Source organism: Pseudochaenichthys georgianus, chromosome 5 (assembly GCF_902827115.2).
Source record: "Pseudochaenichthys georgianus chromosome 5, fPseGeo1.2, whole genome shotgun sequence".
Taxonomy (NCBI): domain Eukaryota; kingdom Metazoa; phylum Chordata; class Actinopteri; order Perciformes; family Channichthyidae; genus Pseudochaenichthys; species Pseudochaenichthys georgianus.
The window spans coordinates 40982614-41002975 of record NC_047507.1 but is presented as its reverse complement, the minus strand read 5'-3'; the positions used below and the strand labels follow the sequence as shown (position 1 = coordinate 41002975).

Here is a 20362-nt window from a genome sequence, read left to right as displayed (position 1 = left end):
GGAACTGAGAGAGAGGCCGTTTCTCAATCGCAAGTAAAACTGCTGCAGAGCAACTATTTCAAGTAGCCTATACTACGTCATCTAGTAGCGCCGAAGGACTGTTTAAATGCATGGGCTGCAGTCGAATAGTCCGTTTCTCTTAGGAACCTTCCTAGCCGAGTGAAATGACCCGGAAGTCCCTCAGTGGCAGCCATGATAAGTGCCGTTCCAATTCTCCAAATGAATCCCAATACGTATGATTGTATGAACTAAAGATCTTAAAATCAATACAAATGTATTTATTATAAACGTTAGTCCTTAACATCTATCACTGTGTATATCACCATTCAAACATCTTTTAGAAGTTGAACAAACCCCACACAGCTCAGTGAAGACTGAGATGTTGACTTTATTTGATCATTTCAGTAAAAACTAAGGTTCATATTTCTCTCTTTGATTATAATACTGATGAACGTTCAAAACAAAGCACTTTGCCAACTTACCACCTATGTTTTAAAATGCTTAATAAGCACCGTAACTTTCATGATATCATTTCTCGGTCATAATCGGTTGTTTCCGTGAACGGCCGACTGTTGAGTGACGGTAAATGCTGCGGCTGCAAGGCATTGTGGGGCAGCATTTTCGCTTCTCCTGTCGGTTAGGGAGGTCCAGTGGTTCCTAAGCTAAAGGAGGTTATAAAGGAAGTTTGAAACCTCCTTTCCTATCATTCTCATCATTCTAGAGAATTCGAACGGCACTTATCATGGCTGCCACTGAGGGTCTTCCGGGTCATTTCACTCCTTTAGGAAGGTTCCTAAGCTAAATGGACTATTCGACTTCAGCCAGAGACTCCACAGATTCCTGACATATAATGTCATCACTGTACGACCTCGAATTCCTGGAGCTATCAGCCAGAAAAGAGAAAGTAAACAACATCCGGTTTCAAAAATATTACAATACGTCTTACCTTTTTTGATTTGTGATCAAAAGTTGTGTTCAACGGAATAAAAACGCCGCTCAAGGTTAATCCAATGTCTTTGTGTCACGTAGAAATGTTTACTGATAATCCTACATCATATTATGGCAATATACTGGGTATAAAGTTTTGCCGTCCAGGCTTGTACTTTCAGATATGTTTCCTTTGTTTCTCTATTACGTCCGCAATGGTAATGTTTACGTGGATTTGGGAACTGCCCATCGATTACTATACTGGCTGGTGATTTGATTCATCAGCTTTGTGATGGAATAAAAAACGCACAGTGCATTTCCTTAGCTGTGGGTGAGTCCACTGACACCACTGACAATGCTCAGTTGCTGGTGTTTGTGAGTTGTTATGATGAGGCAAAGGGGGAGTTTGTTGAAGATGTGTTGGGCCGGACGAACCTCAGTGGACACACAAGGGGGGGGGCGAGACATGTATAAAGCAATAATGGGAATGCTGAATGAAAGGGTGCAGCTGCCTTTATTCATAACTGTGCTGCTCTTACACTGCGACTCTGAGGGGTCGAGCGGAGACACAATAACAATGAAAACGGCTGCATACAGATTATTTTAGTTTTTGCAGCCTCGTGTTAAGAATCTTGTTGCAATTGTTTAAAAGTTTGAATGACCGTAATAAACGGACCTTTGTCTTATTGAAACATTTATTTTGGACCTTTAAGATTTGTATTTGAGTACCCCTGCTCTAAAGAGTCGTGACCATAGGTCGTGACCATAGGTCGTGACGCACGGCCGGATTTATCTCAGCCAATGACAGCTCTGCATGCATCCCCTGGATATTATTTTAGAAACTGCTTTCATCGCGACGCAATGTTTACAGAGAGAACAGCTGTGAGGTCCGTGCAGAAAGCAGAGCAGTGTGTAAAATATATATCACTCAGTATAACAGGCATACACTACTCTCTTTATTTGCTTTAGTTTAGTAGATAACTACAAACAAATATATGTTCGATATGTTTCTAAGACCATTTAGTGCTTCACATAATAAAATACACAATGGCTGTTAAGCTGTTAGCTGTAGGTGCGTGTGTGTGTGTGTGTGTGTGTGTGTGTGTGTGTGTGTGTGTGTGTGTGTGTGTGTGTGTGTGTGTGTGTGTGTGTGTGTGTGTGTGTGTGTGTGTGTGCGTGCGTGCGTGCGTGCGTGCGTGCGTGCGTGCGTGCGTGTGTGTGTGTGTTGTAAATGCGTGTCAGGGGCGGACTGGGGGGAACAAGTGGCCCGGGGATTAATTGACAGACAGGCCCACTTAATGCGCGGCATGTATCGGCCGGCCAGCGACGAAAGTATGTTACTTAACATTAAACATTAAATGCATTTAATGTTATTTTGGACCATTATTCATAAAGTAATCACATTACCTGAGCCCTTGAGTTGCCAAGAGCAAAATAATTACGGCATATATTTAGTGATTTTAATGTTAACAGATCATTGATGCAATAACATTTGGACCCAATTTGCCTGACTTGACGCATGGAATAAAACATGGGCGTAGGAAGCATCCTCAATGTGGGTGAGAGAATTTAACAGGGGGTGTGGGCAGGTGGTGGACCTCACCTCCTCTAGGGGGGCAAGCTCCCCCGGGAAGATTTTTTTTTAAATGTTGAAGTTAAATGCATCAATCTGGTCCATTTTGAGAGCAAAATTAGGGACTAAATCTATGGCAGTCAGTAGGGGCTTGGACTGTGAGCCGTAGGGTCGCCGGTTCAAGTCCCCGACCAGTCCTACATTTGGACTGCTTGTGGTCTGCCACAAAAATGTGTGGCAGACCACACTTCCACGCTCACCGGCAGCAGGCACCGACTGGCTATTGGGAGGACCGGGAGGAGCGACATTTCGCCACAACTGCGCCTACCGTACCTTTAACAGGTTAACATATCACTGTGTATATCTCCATTAAACATCTTTTAAAAAGTTTAAGAAACCCCACACAGCTCAGTAAACACTGACATGTTGACTTTATTAGATCATTTCAGTAACAACTAATGTTCATATTTCTCCTTTTGATTATTATAGTGATGAAGGTTTAAAACAAAGCCCTTTGGCAACTTACCACATACATTTTAAAATGCTTAACAAGCACCGTAACTTTCATGATATAATTTCTCGATCATAATCGGTTGTTTCCGTGAACGGACAAATGTTGTGTCACGGTAAATGTTGAGGCTGCAAGGTATTGTGGGACAGCATTTTCTCCTTTCCTTTCATAAAGGGAGGTCCAGTGTTTCCTTAACTAAAGGAGGTTATAAAGGAAGTTTCAAACCTCCTTTCCTATCATATTCTAGACTCGAGAATAGAGTGGTGCAGGGATTACGTATTTACCTGGAAGTAAACTGGGCATTGGTTCCCTCGACAAAAAAGCAGTGGGATTTCTCCATAGGATTTTGGAAAATAGCTCGAAATAAGGTCTGTGGAAAACAAACCTGTTTGATAAATGCATGTTTTGTTCAGATGGATAATCTCCACATGTCTACCCTACTTTTATAATTTTCTAATCCTAAATCTAATCGCCAGAAGCAAAATGCTAACGTTATGCTATAAACGAACTACAGCCGAGTACAGCAGGGTCGCACGACTTCAACGTCACGCCAACTGAAGATCGATATTCAAAAATATATATATATCGGGACCCCCTTGAAAACGAGATGGTGCATCTCAAGGGGAATGAATAACATTTCTATATATAAATACAGATTCAAAATGGTACGAGTTGAAGCGTTTGTTTGAACAGTTTGCAGGAGGCAGGGACTTGCTTTCAAGCAGAACAGGGAAAACAAACTTAGCGGGAGTGTTTTCGTGTTCGGCGTAATGACGTACAACGTCCTCGACAACTTCTGTAGTCCAATTGTTAACAACCATCGTTTTTCAGACACGTCAACTCTTAAAAAATCACCAGTGGGGTCACTGCTGATGTATTTAATGTCGTAGAACAAAACGTGATCCGTCTCTTACATTTGTGTCAACCACAGACCTTATTTCCAGCTATTTTCCAAAATCCTATGGAGAAATCCCATTGGCTCTGAGACGAGGGAACTAGTAATGGTAAAATGCTAACTCACTTCAGGGTTTTAGGACTCGTCACTGCACCACTCTATTCAAACAGCTCTTGTCATGGCTGCCACTGAAGTACTTCTGGGTCATTTCACTCCGATAGGAAGGTGTGATTACCCGATTTGCATGTCTGCCCGATTTGCACTGCGCAAGCGTGAGTTGGTCTGCCATATTGGACAGCTACGTACGGCAATCCAAACGGGACATTTGACGTCCGTACTGACCTAATAACAGAGTTTTGTTCTTCAACTTTTTTTTATGAAAAGTAATTTCCCTTTTCCAGGAATCTCAACAGAAAAAGTTTGTCCAGACTAATACATTTCTAATGATAAATAAATTAAAACAATTCACAGTTAAGAATGAGATATTAATCATGAATGCCATAAATGATTGCATACATTTGCAGTTTCTTCTTTTTCCAGTGTGAAGGCTGTCAAACAGAAGTTAAATATCCATTTCTCACTTATTCTAAGAATGTACTTAACCCACTAAAAGGATTTATTCTCAAATAATCGGGAAATTATTTTTGTAATAATAATAACTCATCTCTCTCATTCAGATTAATGTGGTCGGGTTTTTTTTCTTCTTTGCGAAATGGCGCTCTGTCAAATGTCCTACTTGGGTTGCTGTACGTAGCTGGTGTTATTGGTCCAATATGGCGGACCAACTCGCGCTTGCGCAGTGCAAATCGGGCAGACATGCAAATCGGGTAGTCACAGAAGGTTCTTAAGCTAAATTGACAATTTGACCGCAACCCATGCTTTACCCAAGAAGGAGATAATGCTGTCCCACAATACCTTTGCGGCCGTAACATTTAACGTGAACCGAACATTCGTAAACAACCGATTGTGACTGACAAACCGGATCAAGGAAGTGCTTATTCAGAAGGTACTTAAGGTGCTTTTATGGTTTGAACCTTCGATACTATGGTACCAAAAGGCCAAATATGAACACGCTTATTACTGTAAAATAATCAAATTAAGTTTCAGTGTTTACTGATTTACGGTTTCTTAAGATTCTTTCACATCTTTGAATGGTGATGTGCAAAGTCCTAGTGACGGATATGCGGCCCTAACAAGTTATTCACATGTTGCATAAAGTTGTATTTATCAAAAATATTTTCATACAATCATACTATTTGGCATTCATTTGAATTAATGAGTGGACAGAAGGAGTGTGAGCAACCACTTTTTCAGTTTCATATTTTATTTCAATTCCAATGAATAATGAATACATTATGAATATGTTTTACACTGTATTCCGGGTTTATGAAACTCCTATATTGGGCTTTAAGAAGCTGGACAGCAGTAACAATTATACAACTATAATTCACCATTATAAGCTTTGTGAGATAGGACTTGCGGCAGGACTGTTGTGTATAACAGGGATGGTTTACTCATCGTTTTTCATTTTTACATGACAAAAGCATAGGAACAAAAAACAGCCACACTAACGTTTCCTTTAAGATAATTTATTTTGTACAGTAAAACAGAGGTTGGGAGGTTGCACTGCATCCACTGTGGCTGTGGAGAGGACGGGGGGCTGGATTTAAGCACCCGGGATGTTACAAACTTTAACAGCAACCATTTCTCAGCGCTTGTGTGATTATTGAGTATCTTACAAAGATGGACAGTCAATCAACTAATAAGTTAATTGTGACAAAGTGTCTGATACGTGATGACATGACCGTGAACTGCCTCCAGTAACGACTCAATGCAGGTCAAACAAACAAGCATTGTGTGGAGGGTGCGTTCAAGGACACCACAACTCTCACAGTACATACTACCACGCCAACAACTAAAAACAGGCATTGTTCCGTGGGAATAAACATTGTATTTATATATATATATATATATATATATACTCTTATTTCTGTGTCAGTTGTTGTTTGTCCACATGATTATCGTTATGTGAGCGTTGTGGGGTCATTGAACGCAGCCCGCTCTGGTATGTTTAGGGCCCAGGTAGGGTGCGTTTGTTTCCGATTACTTGGGAGGCCTGTAGGCGATCTTCCTGCTCTTCAGCACAGACCACCTGTGTCTTTTCATGTAGTAAAGCAGAGGGATCACGATGCCGGCGCCCATCAGCAGCTGGGGGGGGGGGGGGGGGAGGGAGCAGAAAGATTAATCTCACGACTAAAACCACATTTACATCCTATTTGAACTTGATTTATTGAGTCTGTATGCAGTGAAAACTTTGATTAAACACATTTCTGATGCAGGTTTGGTTTGATGATAGTAAAGACAACGTTGGGGGCAAACACATGAGTAATTTTTGCACGCTTTTTTTATTGTGTTCAATGGAAACACGTGCAATAGTTCAACTTCTGTAACACAGCAGCGTGCGTTCCACCTGTCATGTGCCAAGAAACAACCAATAAAAGCCAAGCTATATCTTTACTTCTGAAAATATTAGTGAACGGAAAATATGGAAAAGTTAATTTTAGGTAATTTAGTGCAGGTCTATAGTAACACCATGTCCATTATGTGAGCACAGCTTCTATAGAGTGTGTAGTTGTGTATCTTACCTTCAGCCCCATGCGTTTGCGTTGGTCGTGCGCTGGCTCTCCGGCCCACTTCAGGAACGTACACACGTCCTTAGCAACCTGACTCATGGAGGCAGGTGTTCCTATGGCAAAAAACACACATCAACCATCAGCACAAATATTTTAACTGCAGCAAAGTTCAATACACGAGCCTAGAAACGATGCATGGATATGAAGTAGTTCAATCTCCATGCATCGGCAGAAATAGGTTGAACAATCTATTTTTCCAGACCAATAGCAATTGATTGTGATGTATTGAAAAAGAAACATCCAGGTTCTCTTATTCCCATCTTGCTGATTGAAACGATTCAGTGACATTAAAAGCACCGTTCATTTGAAATCAGCTTTGCAATTGTTGTTGATTTAGCATAACAATAGATAACTTGTTTATTAATATACAGGGCTCGACAGTAACGGTTGCCAGGTTGCCATTATTTAAAGAAATAAGGACAGCAAACCGCTAAATGTGCACCCCAAAATAGATAAATGTTAATTATTTTTTGTATTAAGAGTGATATTTAATTATTGTTGTGACCAGTCGGAACCTGATACTTAAGTTGCACGTGCATTGGTGTGATGACGGAGCGTGTGTTTGTTTTACAAAAAATGGCGAAGCAAATTAAGTTGTTTGACTGTGGGGTAAAAAGTTCGGCCAACCCGTCAACATCTCAAACGAGTGTTCAAAGTGATTCAACTGATAAAGCGTAAGATGAACCCGAACGAAAAGCAAAGAGGAAATGGGTAAAGTCTTGGGAGGCAAAACATTCTGCTCCGTTGTGCATTCGCATCTGGTAAAAGTTCCTTCAAAATAAGAGTCCCGATCTTATTACTACCAAAATAAAAGTGCAAAACGAAACTTTACCACAGGAAAATATTGACATACAAATATAATCACTTCTATAAAAACATATTTTAAATATAGTTAGACATTAGGGATTAGGGATGCTCCGATCACCAATTTTGGGGCCGATCGCCGGAATCAGTATCGCCCAATACCGATCACCGATCCGATCGAGTGGGAGGGGCCTAAATGGAAGATTTAAACTTTAAATCTTCCATGTATGGGTTAAATGCAGAGGACACATTTAGTTTTAATGTTTGCGAGTACTGAGACAATAAATAAATATAAATCGTAATAGTATGCTCTTTCTGCGCTTCTGCTTAACAGCGTGTTGTCAGGTGTCTCGGATTCGGAGCGTGTTATGAAACCTTTTGAAAAAAAACAAAAATGTGGGGGGGAAAAAAATACAAATCTCTCCGCACCGAATATTCGAATATTCGCTGCTGATTACTACCGAATATCCGGAGCCCGAAAAATGGTATTCGGGACAGCCCTACTGACCTCACAATCAACTACACCAGGGGTCTTCAACTAAAATTCAACGAGGTCCAGTTAGAGAAAATGTCCCCATGCAAAGGTCCGGAACATCAAAATGTCTAACTTGCTTTATGAATTAATGTGATATATATTGAAGTGACCTGTAGCTTTATCAACGTCTGCATGTAATCAACGTCTGACTGCCAATCAAATAAAGAAAGTACAATTCAAAAACAACAATATTTATTGTCAATTAACATTACTTAAAGAGCCTGTGACACGGTTTTCCCCCATCATCCAAACCCATCCATTTGAGTACATATTGTCCCCTTGAAAACCGTTACTGAACTGATTTTGGATATTTGTACTTTGATAACCGTTAATCTGCCTTCAATGTTGACCATTTTCTGGATCTTCTCACGGATTCTTCAAGTCCCGCCAAATTACGCGTGACGTCATTGCGGGCACAGCGCTCCAGCTGCACCGTCCAGGATCCCAGCATCTGCATGTAAACCTTTATATATATACAGTCAGATGTAAACGCACGACGGCGCACACAGCAGCAAGCTCAGACAGCGATGACAGGTTAATGTTGAACGTGTCTGAGAGCTCATATGAGGCTGAAGGATCGGTTTATGTTGTATCTGTTAGAAGTTTAGGAATGAGGTGCGTCAATATGGGCGATCATATGGTCATGTAGCCAGTGGTGGAATGGGACTACAAATCATCCCGGGACTCTCGACCGGCCCACTTCGGTACCGCTAGTAAATTGTCAACGGGGGGAGTGGGGGATGTCAGGGGCGGCGGGTGCTGTAGATAGTAAATGTAAATATGTAAATATTTGTTTCACTGCATCCTGGTAAAATACAAATATAATGTATAATGTCTGTGTCTTTGACATTAGCGCTGCTCGCCACCTGTGCCCTGTACTACGAAGCCAGTTCAACAGACCCTGGATATGTTTGAGTAACAAACAAACTAACAACAACAAACTAACAAACGAGATCTCGCTAAGCGGTCCTACGACGCTGGTTATCAACTCGGTAAATCAAGCCAGGGTTTCTCTCTCCAGCTGAGAGCGCGTTCACGTCTAAGACACGAGTGGATCTGACTTTAATTACATTTGTCTCGAGTGTTTCATCAACATAATGTGTTAAATAATACTTCTGCATACAGTCTGTGACACTGTGAGTGTTGCACGGCCAGATGAGGCTGGAGAAGCTGACTCAGATCAGGACATATATGATATATTATGATATTATATGATCGATGATCTGATTGATGATGTAATATGAATGATAAGTACGACACGTCGGCGTCTTCTCTGCATACGGCAGTTTAAACTGTATTTCCTTTATCCTGTAATATGACTTGAGAGATTTAAACTCCGCACACTGAGTGATCTCTTTTCTATAGACGCCGGAGGCGGGCAGCATCAGGTAAAATAAGTTATTTAGCCTTCTCAAACCTGAGCCTCACGCGCCGCCTATGGGGGATGTGCTGGTGCTGATTTGTTTTTATATCACATCTGACGGGAGGACATTCAGCAGCTCTCACTCCCGATTTGTAATCCTAATGTAATCATCATCTTCACCACGATCATTTGTTTATGTTCGCCGAATTGACATGAAAGCACTGACAAATATGAATATACTGTAGTCAACTTCATTAAAACGTTATTAACTTGTCTAATCTCAGTAATTCACCATTTCTACGCATGACACAACACACTTTGTCCGTGTTTGGCTCTCGAAGCGTTCCCGCATTGACGTCACTTCCGGCTTCCCCCAAAACTTCAAAATGAGTGAAGGAATTTCCCCGCAATGTTCGAAATTATTGATATTTAACGGAACGGTATCGCTTTTTCTTTTTTAAACTGACGGTTCGAGATTACTAGTAGCCCAATATTTCATTGCACAACAGTTGTTGGGATGCTGTCACAGGCTCTTTAAATACTGTGGATATGTGTAATGTTTAAATATTGAAGTTAAAAGCATCAATCTGGTGCACTTTGAGAGCAACATTAAGAGATCTATGGATACATCTCTCAACACCCATATGAAACAGAACTGTAGCATATTTTCCTTTTTGGATATTTTACAAATCACTCCCCTTTTAAACTCTATTCTTGTTATTTTTAACAACTTTTATGTTACTGTCATATAGTATTTTATACCTGTTTTTCATTTAGTCTCATTAATAACTATAATGATCATATCAAGGTGTGCCTTAACCTCACTGAGCTGAGGTTATTTGAGCCTCTCAGGAGAGAGCTCTCTTCCACCTGGTTGGAGAAAAGCTCTTTAAATTCGTTAGCATAGCTAGCTAACCAGATGCTAATAACAACAGATCGCCACCGTGCTTACAACTAAAGACACAGCCACGCAAACACTGCGGCATGTGTACGGCTACTTATGGGTACTGCAATATTTTAAGGGCTGGAGCGGCGTTCCGGTGCTCTCCGTCAGCACTCCTTTCAGACGAGACATACCACGTGAAGACACTTTACGCTCGTGTTGTGTTCATGAACCTGTCCTTGGCCAGGAAAAACAGGTACTCGCTTGTTTAATTATTTTTGTGGTCTAGATTTCTTCTTCTTTTTTGAAGTGAGAAGTTGTCCGTCTGTCGGACTGACTCCCTCCCCCCCACCCCCAAAACGAAAACTCTTCGGTTCTCCACGAATTACACAAGTCACCCAAATCAGCGTTAAAAAAGCGGGAGGCGCCGAAAAATCCCCTATTAATGTATTGATTATAGCTCCGGGTCCGTATAGGTCGGCGTCTGGGTCCGGACCGCTTGTTGCCGACCCCTGAACTACACGCTTTACATCTCAACTCACCATCCTCAAACTCCAGCACCTCATTGTAGATTGGGGCGGACATGCCGATGGCCTGGCCGACGAAGTAGGGGTTGTAGTGGAGCCCCTCCCTTACCTCCACTCCTGCAGGAGGCTCACAGTATCCCGTCAGCAAGCTGAACACGTAGTCCTCTCCTCCGTGTCTGCGGGAACACTACACGTGAACACCAGGTGCATGTGGAGATCAGGTGTGAGCGCTCTCAGACTAAAAGTTGTTAGTTACCTGGCATTGATGATGTAGCTGAGGTCGGGGGGCAGCGCTCCGTTGTTGGCGGCGCGGGCAGCCTCGGGGTTGGGGTATGGTTTTGGGAAGTAGTCCGACAACTTTCCGGGGCGGGTGAACATCTCTCCGCTCTCATCAGGACCATCCACCACCTCAGCCTGAACACAACACACCATACCTTAAAGTATGAAATCAAACACACCACACCTCTTAACGTATGAAATCAAACACTCCATACCTTAAAGTATCAAATCAAACACACCATACCTCTTAAAGTATGAAATCAAACACTCCATACCTTAAAGTATCAAATCAAACACTCCATACCTCTTAAAGTATGAAATCAAACACTCCATACCTTAAAGTATCAAATCAAACACTCCATACCTCTTAAAGTATCAAATCAAACACTCCATACCTCTTAAAGTATGAAATCAAACACACCATACCTCTTAAAGTATCAAATCAAACACACCATACCTCTTAAAGTATCAAATCAAACACACCACACCCCTTAAAGTATGAAATCAAACACATCATACCTCTTAAAGTATGAAACCAAACACACCACACCCCTTAAAGTATGAAACCTAAACACAAAACATTTTCCACATGGTTCAACCCCTCTCACACACAGCCTCACCTCCTCAGCCATGGTCTTGACCTCAGCCTCTGTGTGCGACACTCCCACCAGATTTCTGAAGGCCAGGTACTCCATACTGTGGCAGGCTGAGCACACCTGCCTATAAACCTGGTAACCACGGCGCACGCTGCGGGGGGAGAGAATAGAAGTCATCCTCTACAAAGCACCACGGGGAGCGAAACTAGAGATGAGCATATCAGAAATGTCTCGGACAATGCCAATGTTTAGTATTAACAATGTGGTTGACTTACGTCTGAACATGATGGTATTGGGTTTCCTCATTGTTAGTCATAATCTATTATAACCTGGCATAACAAATCATATTTAATAGAATTAATTCGCCATTTATCAAATGAAATATGAAAATAATAAATATACAGAACAAGCGGATTATGGAATGTATAAGGGAATGAAAAACAAAGATGAACAGAGACAGTGCACTTAGTTTTCACACTTAAACCAGATGAAAGGTTTTTTCCTAAATGCGATTTCCCCAAAACATTTACAGGAACTCTGCAACAGTACTTGAATCAGTAAAACGTTAACTCGGCTGCTGTTATCTGTGAATGTCACGTTATTTACATTGGTGCATCCCTAGCCAGCACACAACAGACATTAAAACAGGGGCGCACAACAACACAAAGTGAGACAGGAGAATGTGTTTTACTGTGTGTGTGTTTGTGTATCCCACCTGGCGTGGTCCAACGAGGACAGAGGTCCAGCGTGGCTCCATGGGTAATTAGGGGGGTGGAGCTCCAGGTCGGAGGCTTTGACGGACTGATGCAGCATGAGAGCGAGCCCCGCCCCTCCGGCAGCGACCACGCCTAATGTGCTCAGGGCAACCTTCCTGCTCCGAGGCAGGCTGGCGAAGGACATGTTGGCCTGTGGAAGAGAGGGATGAGCAAAGCATCCATTTGTGTACAGTAGTATTGGGTGATATGCCATGCTACCGAATGTGTCCAACTAGTTTCGGCAATAGCGTTTTCACAACAACATGTAGAAATATAAATATTTTCAGATTAAATTGTATCAAACAGTGCAACATTCCCATCTGTGGGACAAATAAAGGACTTCTGATTTCAGAAATTCCTAGTTCTCTCAACCCAAATGTATTTGCCGGTTTTTTTCTGGTTTGAACATATCATATAAACACTTCAGTTGTCTCTGATGCTCATTTTATTTGCTATTTTCTAAATTATAATAAAAACAAACTAATTGTTAATAGATCAGAAGCCATTAAGGGTGTAACGGTACACATACCGAAGGGCCCTTCGGTTCGGTACACATGTACATATTCTCAAATGATACTACGAGTTCACCTCCAGACACAGCTTCACTGAAAGCCTGTTTGCCACACACACACACACACACACACACACACACACACACACACACACACACACACACACACACACACACACACACACACACACACACACACACACACACACACACACACACACACACACACACACACACACACACACACACACACACACACACACACACACACACACACACACACACACACACACACACACACACACACACACACACACACACACACACACACACACACACACACACACACACACACACACACACACACACACACACACACACACGTTACAGCAGAAAAGAGCCAAAGACAGCTTAATGTTACCTGTCGGGAAGTCTAGTGGACTGGTGGTTAAGATGGATATCACAAGTCATTATCTTAACCCCTGGATTTATTACGGACCTTTGTTAGAAACTCTGTGCTACATCCTTTCCCGTCTGTATTTTACCACTAGTTTGCACTGACGGAAATACATGAACAATGTAAAGATAATATTGTTTTAATGTATACCATTCGATGAGTAGCTGCTTACCAGCAGCATATATGGATACAATGCCATTCTATATCAACCAAGAGCTGAAATGATCATTCAATTAAATGTACATCAATTGACAGAAAAAGAATCCCCAAGCATCTATTCAAGACATTTCCCGAGCCATAACGCCTTACATGTGTTGCTGCTACATAACAAAAGGCAAACATGTCAAATCTTGCCCTCGGAAATTGTGGTAGATAATGATCCGCTGATTAATCATTCAATAAAGTAAAATGGAATTGCAGCCCTATAAAATAAGGAGCAGACCAAAAGTAATCACTAAAGAATAGTACACTAAGATGGCTTTTATCCAGTCATTCTTTAGAGTTATTATGAAATAATATAAACAACCTTGACCAGCTCACACACAGGGTAAACTGATCCGTTTCTGTTTGTACCCCAGGCAGGTCACAACTGATATTACTGAGTAAATGACACAAGGACATTTAACTTTCATATATTTACCTCCACTGATTAAAAATAGAAAGCTCAAACTTATCTCATGATACTCTCACAGATGACATTTAGCCGTCCGATGAAGGGTACAGCAATACACGGCTAAAGACAGCTTTCTCACAGGAAGTCCTTTCAGTCCTTGAAATGCTAACTAGTTAGCAAGCCGATTAGCTAGACTACTTTAGCCGATGATAGCTTTGATTTAAAATGAACACAACATGACTTGCGAAAGACTAAAAACGATTACAAACACTATGATAAAACACTCTGGATTGCATTAAAGTATTGATGCAGTGTTAACTACGTGTTTCGTTTTATTTTACTGAACCTGGACGTTTGCCGGGTGGTTGACACGATTTGAAGAGCTAGCTAACCGACTAGCCTGCTCCAGTAAGCGATAGCAACCAGGTTTCCTGTATAAGCTATGTGGCGTTTGTTTTCAGAGGTATTCATGCCATGTTGATATCTACGTTTAGAGAGCGAACACATATCAGACAAGCTAATACAAGAGCTGTGCCGACATCCTACGAAATCTATGGGAACACGAGTGACCTTGTCTCACCCCACTGACAGATCCAGGCTAACATTAGCCCGGTGTCAGGACACCCATTAATAACTGCTAAACTGTTCTAATAGCACCCTGCCTTTAGAAACGGACCCAGCACTAAAGTATCGACCTACCACGGGGGTCTTGACAGATTTCGATGTGTTGAGGAGGGCTCTCCCACTCCCCGATAGCACCACGACTCGTAAAGCCGCCATCTTCTCTGCGTTCCTCTGAGCGGAGGGACCACTGACTAGCGCGTAAAACCAAATGATCCTTCGCGTCGGAACCTCCAAAATAAAACCATCATGGGTGAAGCGCATGGTTTTCAGCTAGGTAACAATTTACAGAATAAAACCACTGAGGCCGATTGCCATCACATCAACTGTAGTAAAAATGAGAAACTATAATAGTATTGTTAATAATTAACATATAAACATACTCATTGCAAAACAGCTTTAGGTTTGAGAGTATTTGTAATAGCTGACCTGTGTCCCTAAAGCATCACACTTTTTTCCCTTTTCGCCCAGTGTCAAGTCTACTCTTATTTTGAAGGTCATCTGACCGGAACTACATATCCGGGCTGATTCAGGTCTAATTTGACGCACCATTTACACAACCATGTTTCGCATTGTTAAGTAACATTTTACACAACAAACTAAAACATTGAAAATATTAAACTGCAATCAGCTATTTTGTCAAAATAGTGTTTTTAAAATGTTGTATTGTGTGTTTTACGTCCGATTTGTGTTTTAAGATGTGTCTCCATCCAGCACATCAGCACATTTCACCTACATTGCGAAGTTGGTGTCGGTAATATAATATGTATTTAAGTTATGTCAAAAACCTTTTTATATACTCCCATCGAGATTCACCATGCGGTTTAACATGTACACGAGGACAAGCTCAGTTTATACAGCCCAGAAGAGCCCATGCAGCCCAATGGATGGAGGCAGCTCTTCACCCTGAATAACTTTTAGGCGCATTCACACCGCAGTACTTTCCCACAAAGGTTCATGAGAACTTAGTTCATGAGAACTAAAGAGTTCTCATGAACTAAGTACAGATTGCGTTCACAGCAGTGTTGGGAAAGTTCACTTTCTACATGAACTAGTTCAGTTCACAGTTCACACATTTTAAAATGAACTAGTTCAGTTCATAGTTCATAATTCAAAATGTTGAACTAAAGTTCATGGTTTCAAAAATGAACTAATTTATAGTTTATAGTTCTTTTTTCAATACGTTGCTGCGAGCTATTATTTGTCTCCTGTACGATGTTAATGGGATTTGGGTGGTAGTGGATCTGTTTTGGCTCTCTTTTTTATTCGCCACTCACACATACCGTGAAAGGCTAGTCGTGTGCTTATTCTCAGGGGCGGACCTAGCACATTTGGTGCCCTAGGCGAGCTTCACCACTGCGCCCCCCCCCCCCCCCCAAAAATCAAAACATCTTAACAGTTATACAGTAAAGTACTGCACCTTTATTTATTACAAGCAAGAACAAGAGCTAAGAATAAATGTAAAGTTCACACTAAAGAATTAAAACAAACAACTTAGCTAACAAACAATAATAATAATAATAATAACAAACAATAAAAGAATGTGCACATTTGCTTTCAAAGAAAATTAAGAAGAAATGTCAAATAATCAATATATAATATGCTAAATAAATAACAAATTAAGAACTATTTACATTCCACTCCCTATCATCACACAAGGTTAGCCTACATATTAGCTCCTACTGGTTTCCATTTACAGTGCAATCCTTCTGGCCTTCCTCGCTGCAAAGTCATCAATCACATCATCATATGAAATCTGACCACCAACCTCATGGTTAATACTGATTACAGCCAGACCACTGAGGCGTTCTTGAGCCATGGTTGACCTCAGGTATGTTTTCAAGAGTTTTAATTTGGAAAAACTCCTCTCAGCTGAAGCTACTGTTACTGGTAGCGTTGCACTAATCCGCAGAGCAATACACAAGTTGGGATATATTTCGGTGAGCTGCTTTGTGTGTATGAATTTCAACAACTCAAGAGTTGTCATGCTCTTTGATGGCAAGTCAGGTAAATGTTCCAACTCCTGAGCCAGCTCCTTCCCATCCAAATCAGATGGCCCTCCATGGCTTAAGGTGTGTGCAAGTGCCTCTGCTTGCTTCATCAGCTCTTGGTGTGGCAGGTCTGGGACGTTGTACAGAATGCCAAACTTGTCTTGCACATGTTTAAGAGTGGTAAACCTCTCCTTTTGTGCTGACACTGCAGCATCCACCACCACGTTAAAGAAGGTTACCTCCAGATTTTGCAAGGCATCCCTCAATGGCTCATCAGGAGACTCATATGAGAAGTGCCTCTTTGTTGACTTCAGCCGCTTTTGCACAAGGACTGCGTCCACATTCATGTCTTCACACATGTCCTTGGCTGATGTTTGTGCAGCCACAAAGCCTGTGGCTCTGTAGGATTCGAGAGCTTTTTCAGTCTTTTTCAGTAGACTTACTGCTACATCCACTTGCATTGTTTGGGACTGCAGGAGTTTGCTCACCTGCTGAATTTGACTTAACATGTCATACCAGACCACTGTGCACAGTGCAAAGCGGAATGACCCGACTTCTTCTGCCAGAGACTGGGCTTCAATCCTGATGATTGGGTCTTCGGCCTGGTTTCTCACCTCAAGCAGTGCCTCTCTCACAGCTGCGGCTTCATATCGCAGAGGCTCCACAGCTTTCACTCTGCTCTCCCATCTGGTTTCTGACCACATTTTGAGTGAAAGGTTGACATGTTTCTTGAGGATGGCCCATCTCTGTGTAGAGGCAGAAAACAGGCAGTATAGCTTCTGCACAATGCCACAAAATGATATGGCATCTTTGGAGCTTTTGGCAGCATCAGCAACGACCAAATTGAGTGTATGTGCCCCACAAGGCACACATAAAGCTATTGGGTTCCACTGCAGTAGCCTGGCCTGTACTCCCTTGTTCTTCCCTTTCATATTTGCGCCGTTGTCATATGACTGTCCTCTGCAGTCATCAAAGGCAATCTGCAACTCCTCCAGCCTCTTCAAAATCAGGGGGGACAAACTTTTACCAGTGGACTCCTCTGCTACTAGGAATCCCATGAAGTGCTCTTTAATCTGGGGGTCTTCTTCCAGTGTCACAATTCTGATGACTACTGACAGCTGTTCAGTGTGGCTAACATCCGGGGTGCAATCTAAAATGAGGGAAAAGTACTTGCATTTCTTTATTTCTTGCACTATTGTTGATAGAATCTTTCCACTGATGCATTCAATCAACTCATTCTGAATGGTTTTGCCCAAGTAGCTGTGGTGGGATGTTTGACTTTTAATCTTGTGGATGTGGTCTTTCGTCACTGGGTCAAACTGCGCTAAAAGCTCAACCTCTTTCAAAAAGTTTCCATTTGAAGGAGAGTGGAGTATTTCTGTCTTTCCTCTCAATGCCATATTTCGCCCTGCCAGAGACTGTACAATAGCAACCAGTCGTGTCAGCACTGCTCTCCACTGACTCTTCTCTGCCTCAAGGAGGACCTGCTCTTGTTTGTCTATTGTTGTACCTTGTTTTAATCGAACTGCCAATTCTTTCCATGACGCCAAATTGTTCAGGTGTTCCGGACTATTTTCATGGCTGGTCAAAGCAGCACTTGCATTTTTCCAATCCGACAGTCCTGCATTTGTTAAATGAATTTGTTTTGGAGAGAAAAGTTGACAACAAAAACAAAAAAGACTGTTCTTCTTTTTTGAATATGTCACCCAACTTCTTTTGATCCTTTCTCCATTTACTAAGGTCCTGCTGAAGTACTGGTGGTGGCAACTTCTCCCATCATCTCTCCTTGGGAAAATGAAATCAGGTGTTATCTGATATGGTCCTCTGCGAACAAACTCTGTTCTCATTGTGTCTGTGAGATGTGAAGGGCAATCAGCAGGATCGGTTGGTAGTGGATCGTCTGTCTTTGCTGCATCTGGAGGACATGTGAAGCACATTTTCTCACCTCATATCCACAATATCTTCACACACACACACACACACACACACACACACACACACACACACACACACACACACACACACACACACACACACACACACACACACACACACACACACACACACACACACACACACACACACACACACACACACACACACACACACACACACACACACACTTACATTCACCAGGCACACACCTGAGAAGAGTGTATGGGTGGAATCTGTGGTGCAATCAGGATGAGATGCAGCAGGCTGTTCTGACGTTCCTTGCAGTGGTTCTGGGCCTATACATATATAGAGAACACACAAGAGCAAATATATTGGCTGGATTAGAAATGGCACGACAGTCATTTTTACATTCAATTATTTATCATCACATCAGGACCATCTATTGACGTATTGTACTCACCAGAACAAACAGGCACAGTGGTCAGTGGCAGGGTGGAATCAGTGGTCATCTCATCAGGATGAGCAGCTTGCTGTTCTGACGTTCCTTCATGTGGTTCTAGGTCTATAAATATAGAAAGAACACACAAGAGAAAATATATTGACTGGATTTCACATTAAATTATTTATCATCAGGAACATCTATTGACACATTGCACTCACCTGAGGAAGCCGGCACAGCTGAGGTGCATGGCTGTTCCTTGTCAACTGATTCAACAGGTGGTTCCAGATATTTTAAAAGTGAATCTAAAATGATACAACATTTGTATTATCAACATTGAATAATTTCCATTTGTTAAATGTAGCTATTATTTAGTTAATAAGCATTTGGACAGCCTGACAGGTCTGATTCAACTAATCAAGAGCTATGCCTATCTTATTAGAACAGTTGAATCAGGTGTGTTAGTTCTGGGTTGGAACGAAAACATTCAACAGGACTGGAGTTGAGAACCCCTGAGCTAGTTAGCTAACGTTAGCGCACATTATGACAGGGTTTGACTCGGATAGTCAATGTGCTTTCTGAGGTAAACTTAACGTTAGCTAACGTTACCAACTAACTAACATTCCACCACACTGGCTAGCTCGCTACACCAAAACTAACATTGTTATTATTACTAATATTTCTATTTCATGACACAACTAAAATAGCCTTATGACAGTTTTGACTGAATGGCAATAACAAACGCTGGCTAGCTAACGTTGGCTTGGCTAACTAGCAAGATTACATGATCCATTCGCTAATGTTGACAATACAATCAAAATTGCATACCTTTCACCTTGGCACGTTTCTCTTCTTCTTCTTTTCTTCTTTTTTTATACTGCGCCCCGGATGGCTTTTGCCTCTTCATAGTTCTCTAACGTTAGTCTTTCTTTCCTCAATGCTCAATTTTATAAACACTTGACCGATACCCATCAATGCACAGCGCTCTAGCATGTTCTGACTGTGAACACCTAAAGCAGAGGCTCTTAGACCGACCGTTTTAGATTTTTGGCTCATTTCCCCCTATGTTAGAATTGTTTTTGTATGTAAGAATAATGGTTGCAGATATAGAGGGGGGCGCAAAAACTACGCCAAGCAAAAAAAAAAAAAAATATATATATATATTTATTTGTATATTTATTTGTGTGCAATTTTTGGCGCCCCCCCTCTGGGTGGCGCTCTAGGCAACCGCCTGTATCGCCTGTAGGAAGCTCCGCCCCTGCTTATTCTCAATGTGCCGTTTAAGGTTTGTTGTCGACGTCGTCGATGTACGGACTTGCTTTTTCAAACCGGGCGGACACAGTTTACAGGCAAACGTTTGATTTGTTCCATCTGAGTCAGTACTGACTTTAACGTAAAACTCTTTTAAATGCTCATACGCCGACGCCGTAGAGCAGGGGTGGGGAACCTTTTTCCTCTCAAGGGCCATTTCAATTTTTACAATATCCTCAGAG

The 20362-nt window shown here is 41.7% G+C and overlaps 2 protein-coding genes and 1 long non-coding RNA gene across 3 annotated transcripts; all 3 read right to left on the bottom strand.

The window, feature by feature from the left end:
- Positions 1-5479: 5479 nt before the first annotated feature.
- Positions 5480-14763, bottom strand: cyc1 (cytochrome c-1). The gene is made up of 7 exons (XM_034083522.1): positions 14622-14763; positions 12302-12492; positions 11611-11737; positions 10968-11125; positions 10727-10887; positions 6552-6652; positions 5480-6114 (listed from the first exon to the last, which is right to left on the bottom strand). The coding sequence occupies exons 1-7, from the start codon at positions 14700-14702 to the stop codon at positions 6010-6012; spliced, it is 924 nt and encodes a 307-aa protein (XP_033939413.1). The 5' UTR covers positions 14703-14763; the 3' UTR covers positions 5480-6009.
- Positions 14764-16236: 1473 nt separating this feature from the next.
- Positions 16237-17934, bottom strand: LOC139433875 (zinc finger MYM-type protein 1-like). Its single transcript, XM_071203315.1, has one exon. It carries the CDS (start codon positions 17932-17934, stop codon positions 16237-16239), a length of 1698 nt encoding a protein of 565 aa, XP_071059416.1.
- A 122-nt stretch (positions 17935-18056) lies between these two features.
- Positions 18057-19517, bottom strand: LOC117446082 (uncharacterized). Its single transcript, XR_004552111.2, has 4 exons — positions 19091-19517; positions 18891-18992; positions 18679-18765; positions 18057-18449 (listed from the first exon to the last, which is right to left on the bottom strand). It is a non-coding gene; the product is annotated as an uncharacterized lncRNA (long non-coding RNA).
- Between the last annotated feature and the right edge of the window lie 845 nt (positions 19518-20362).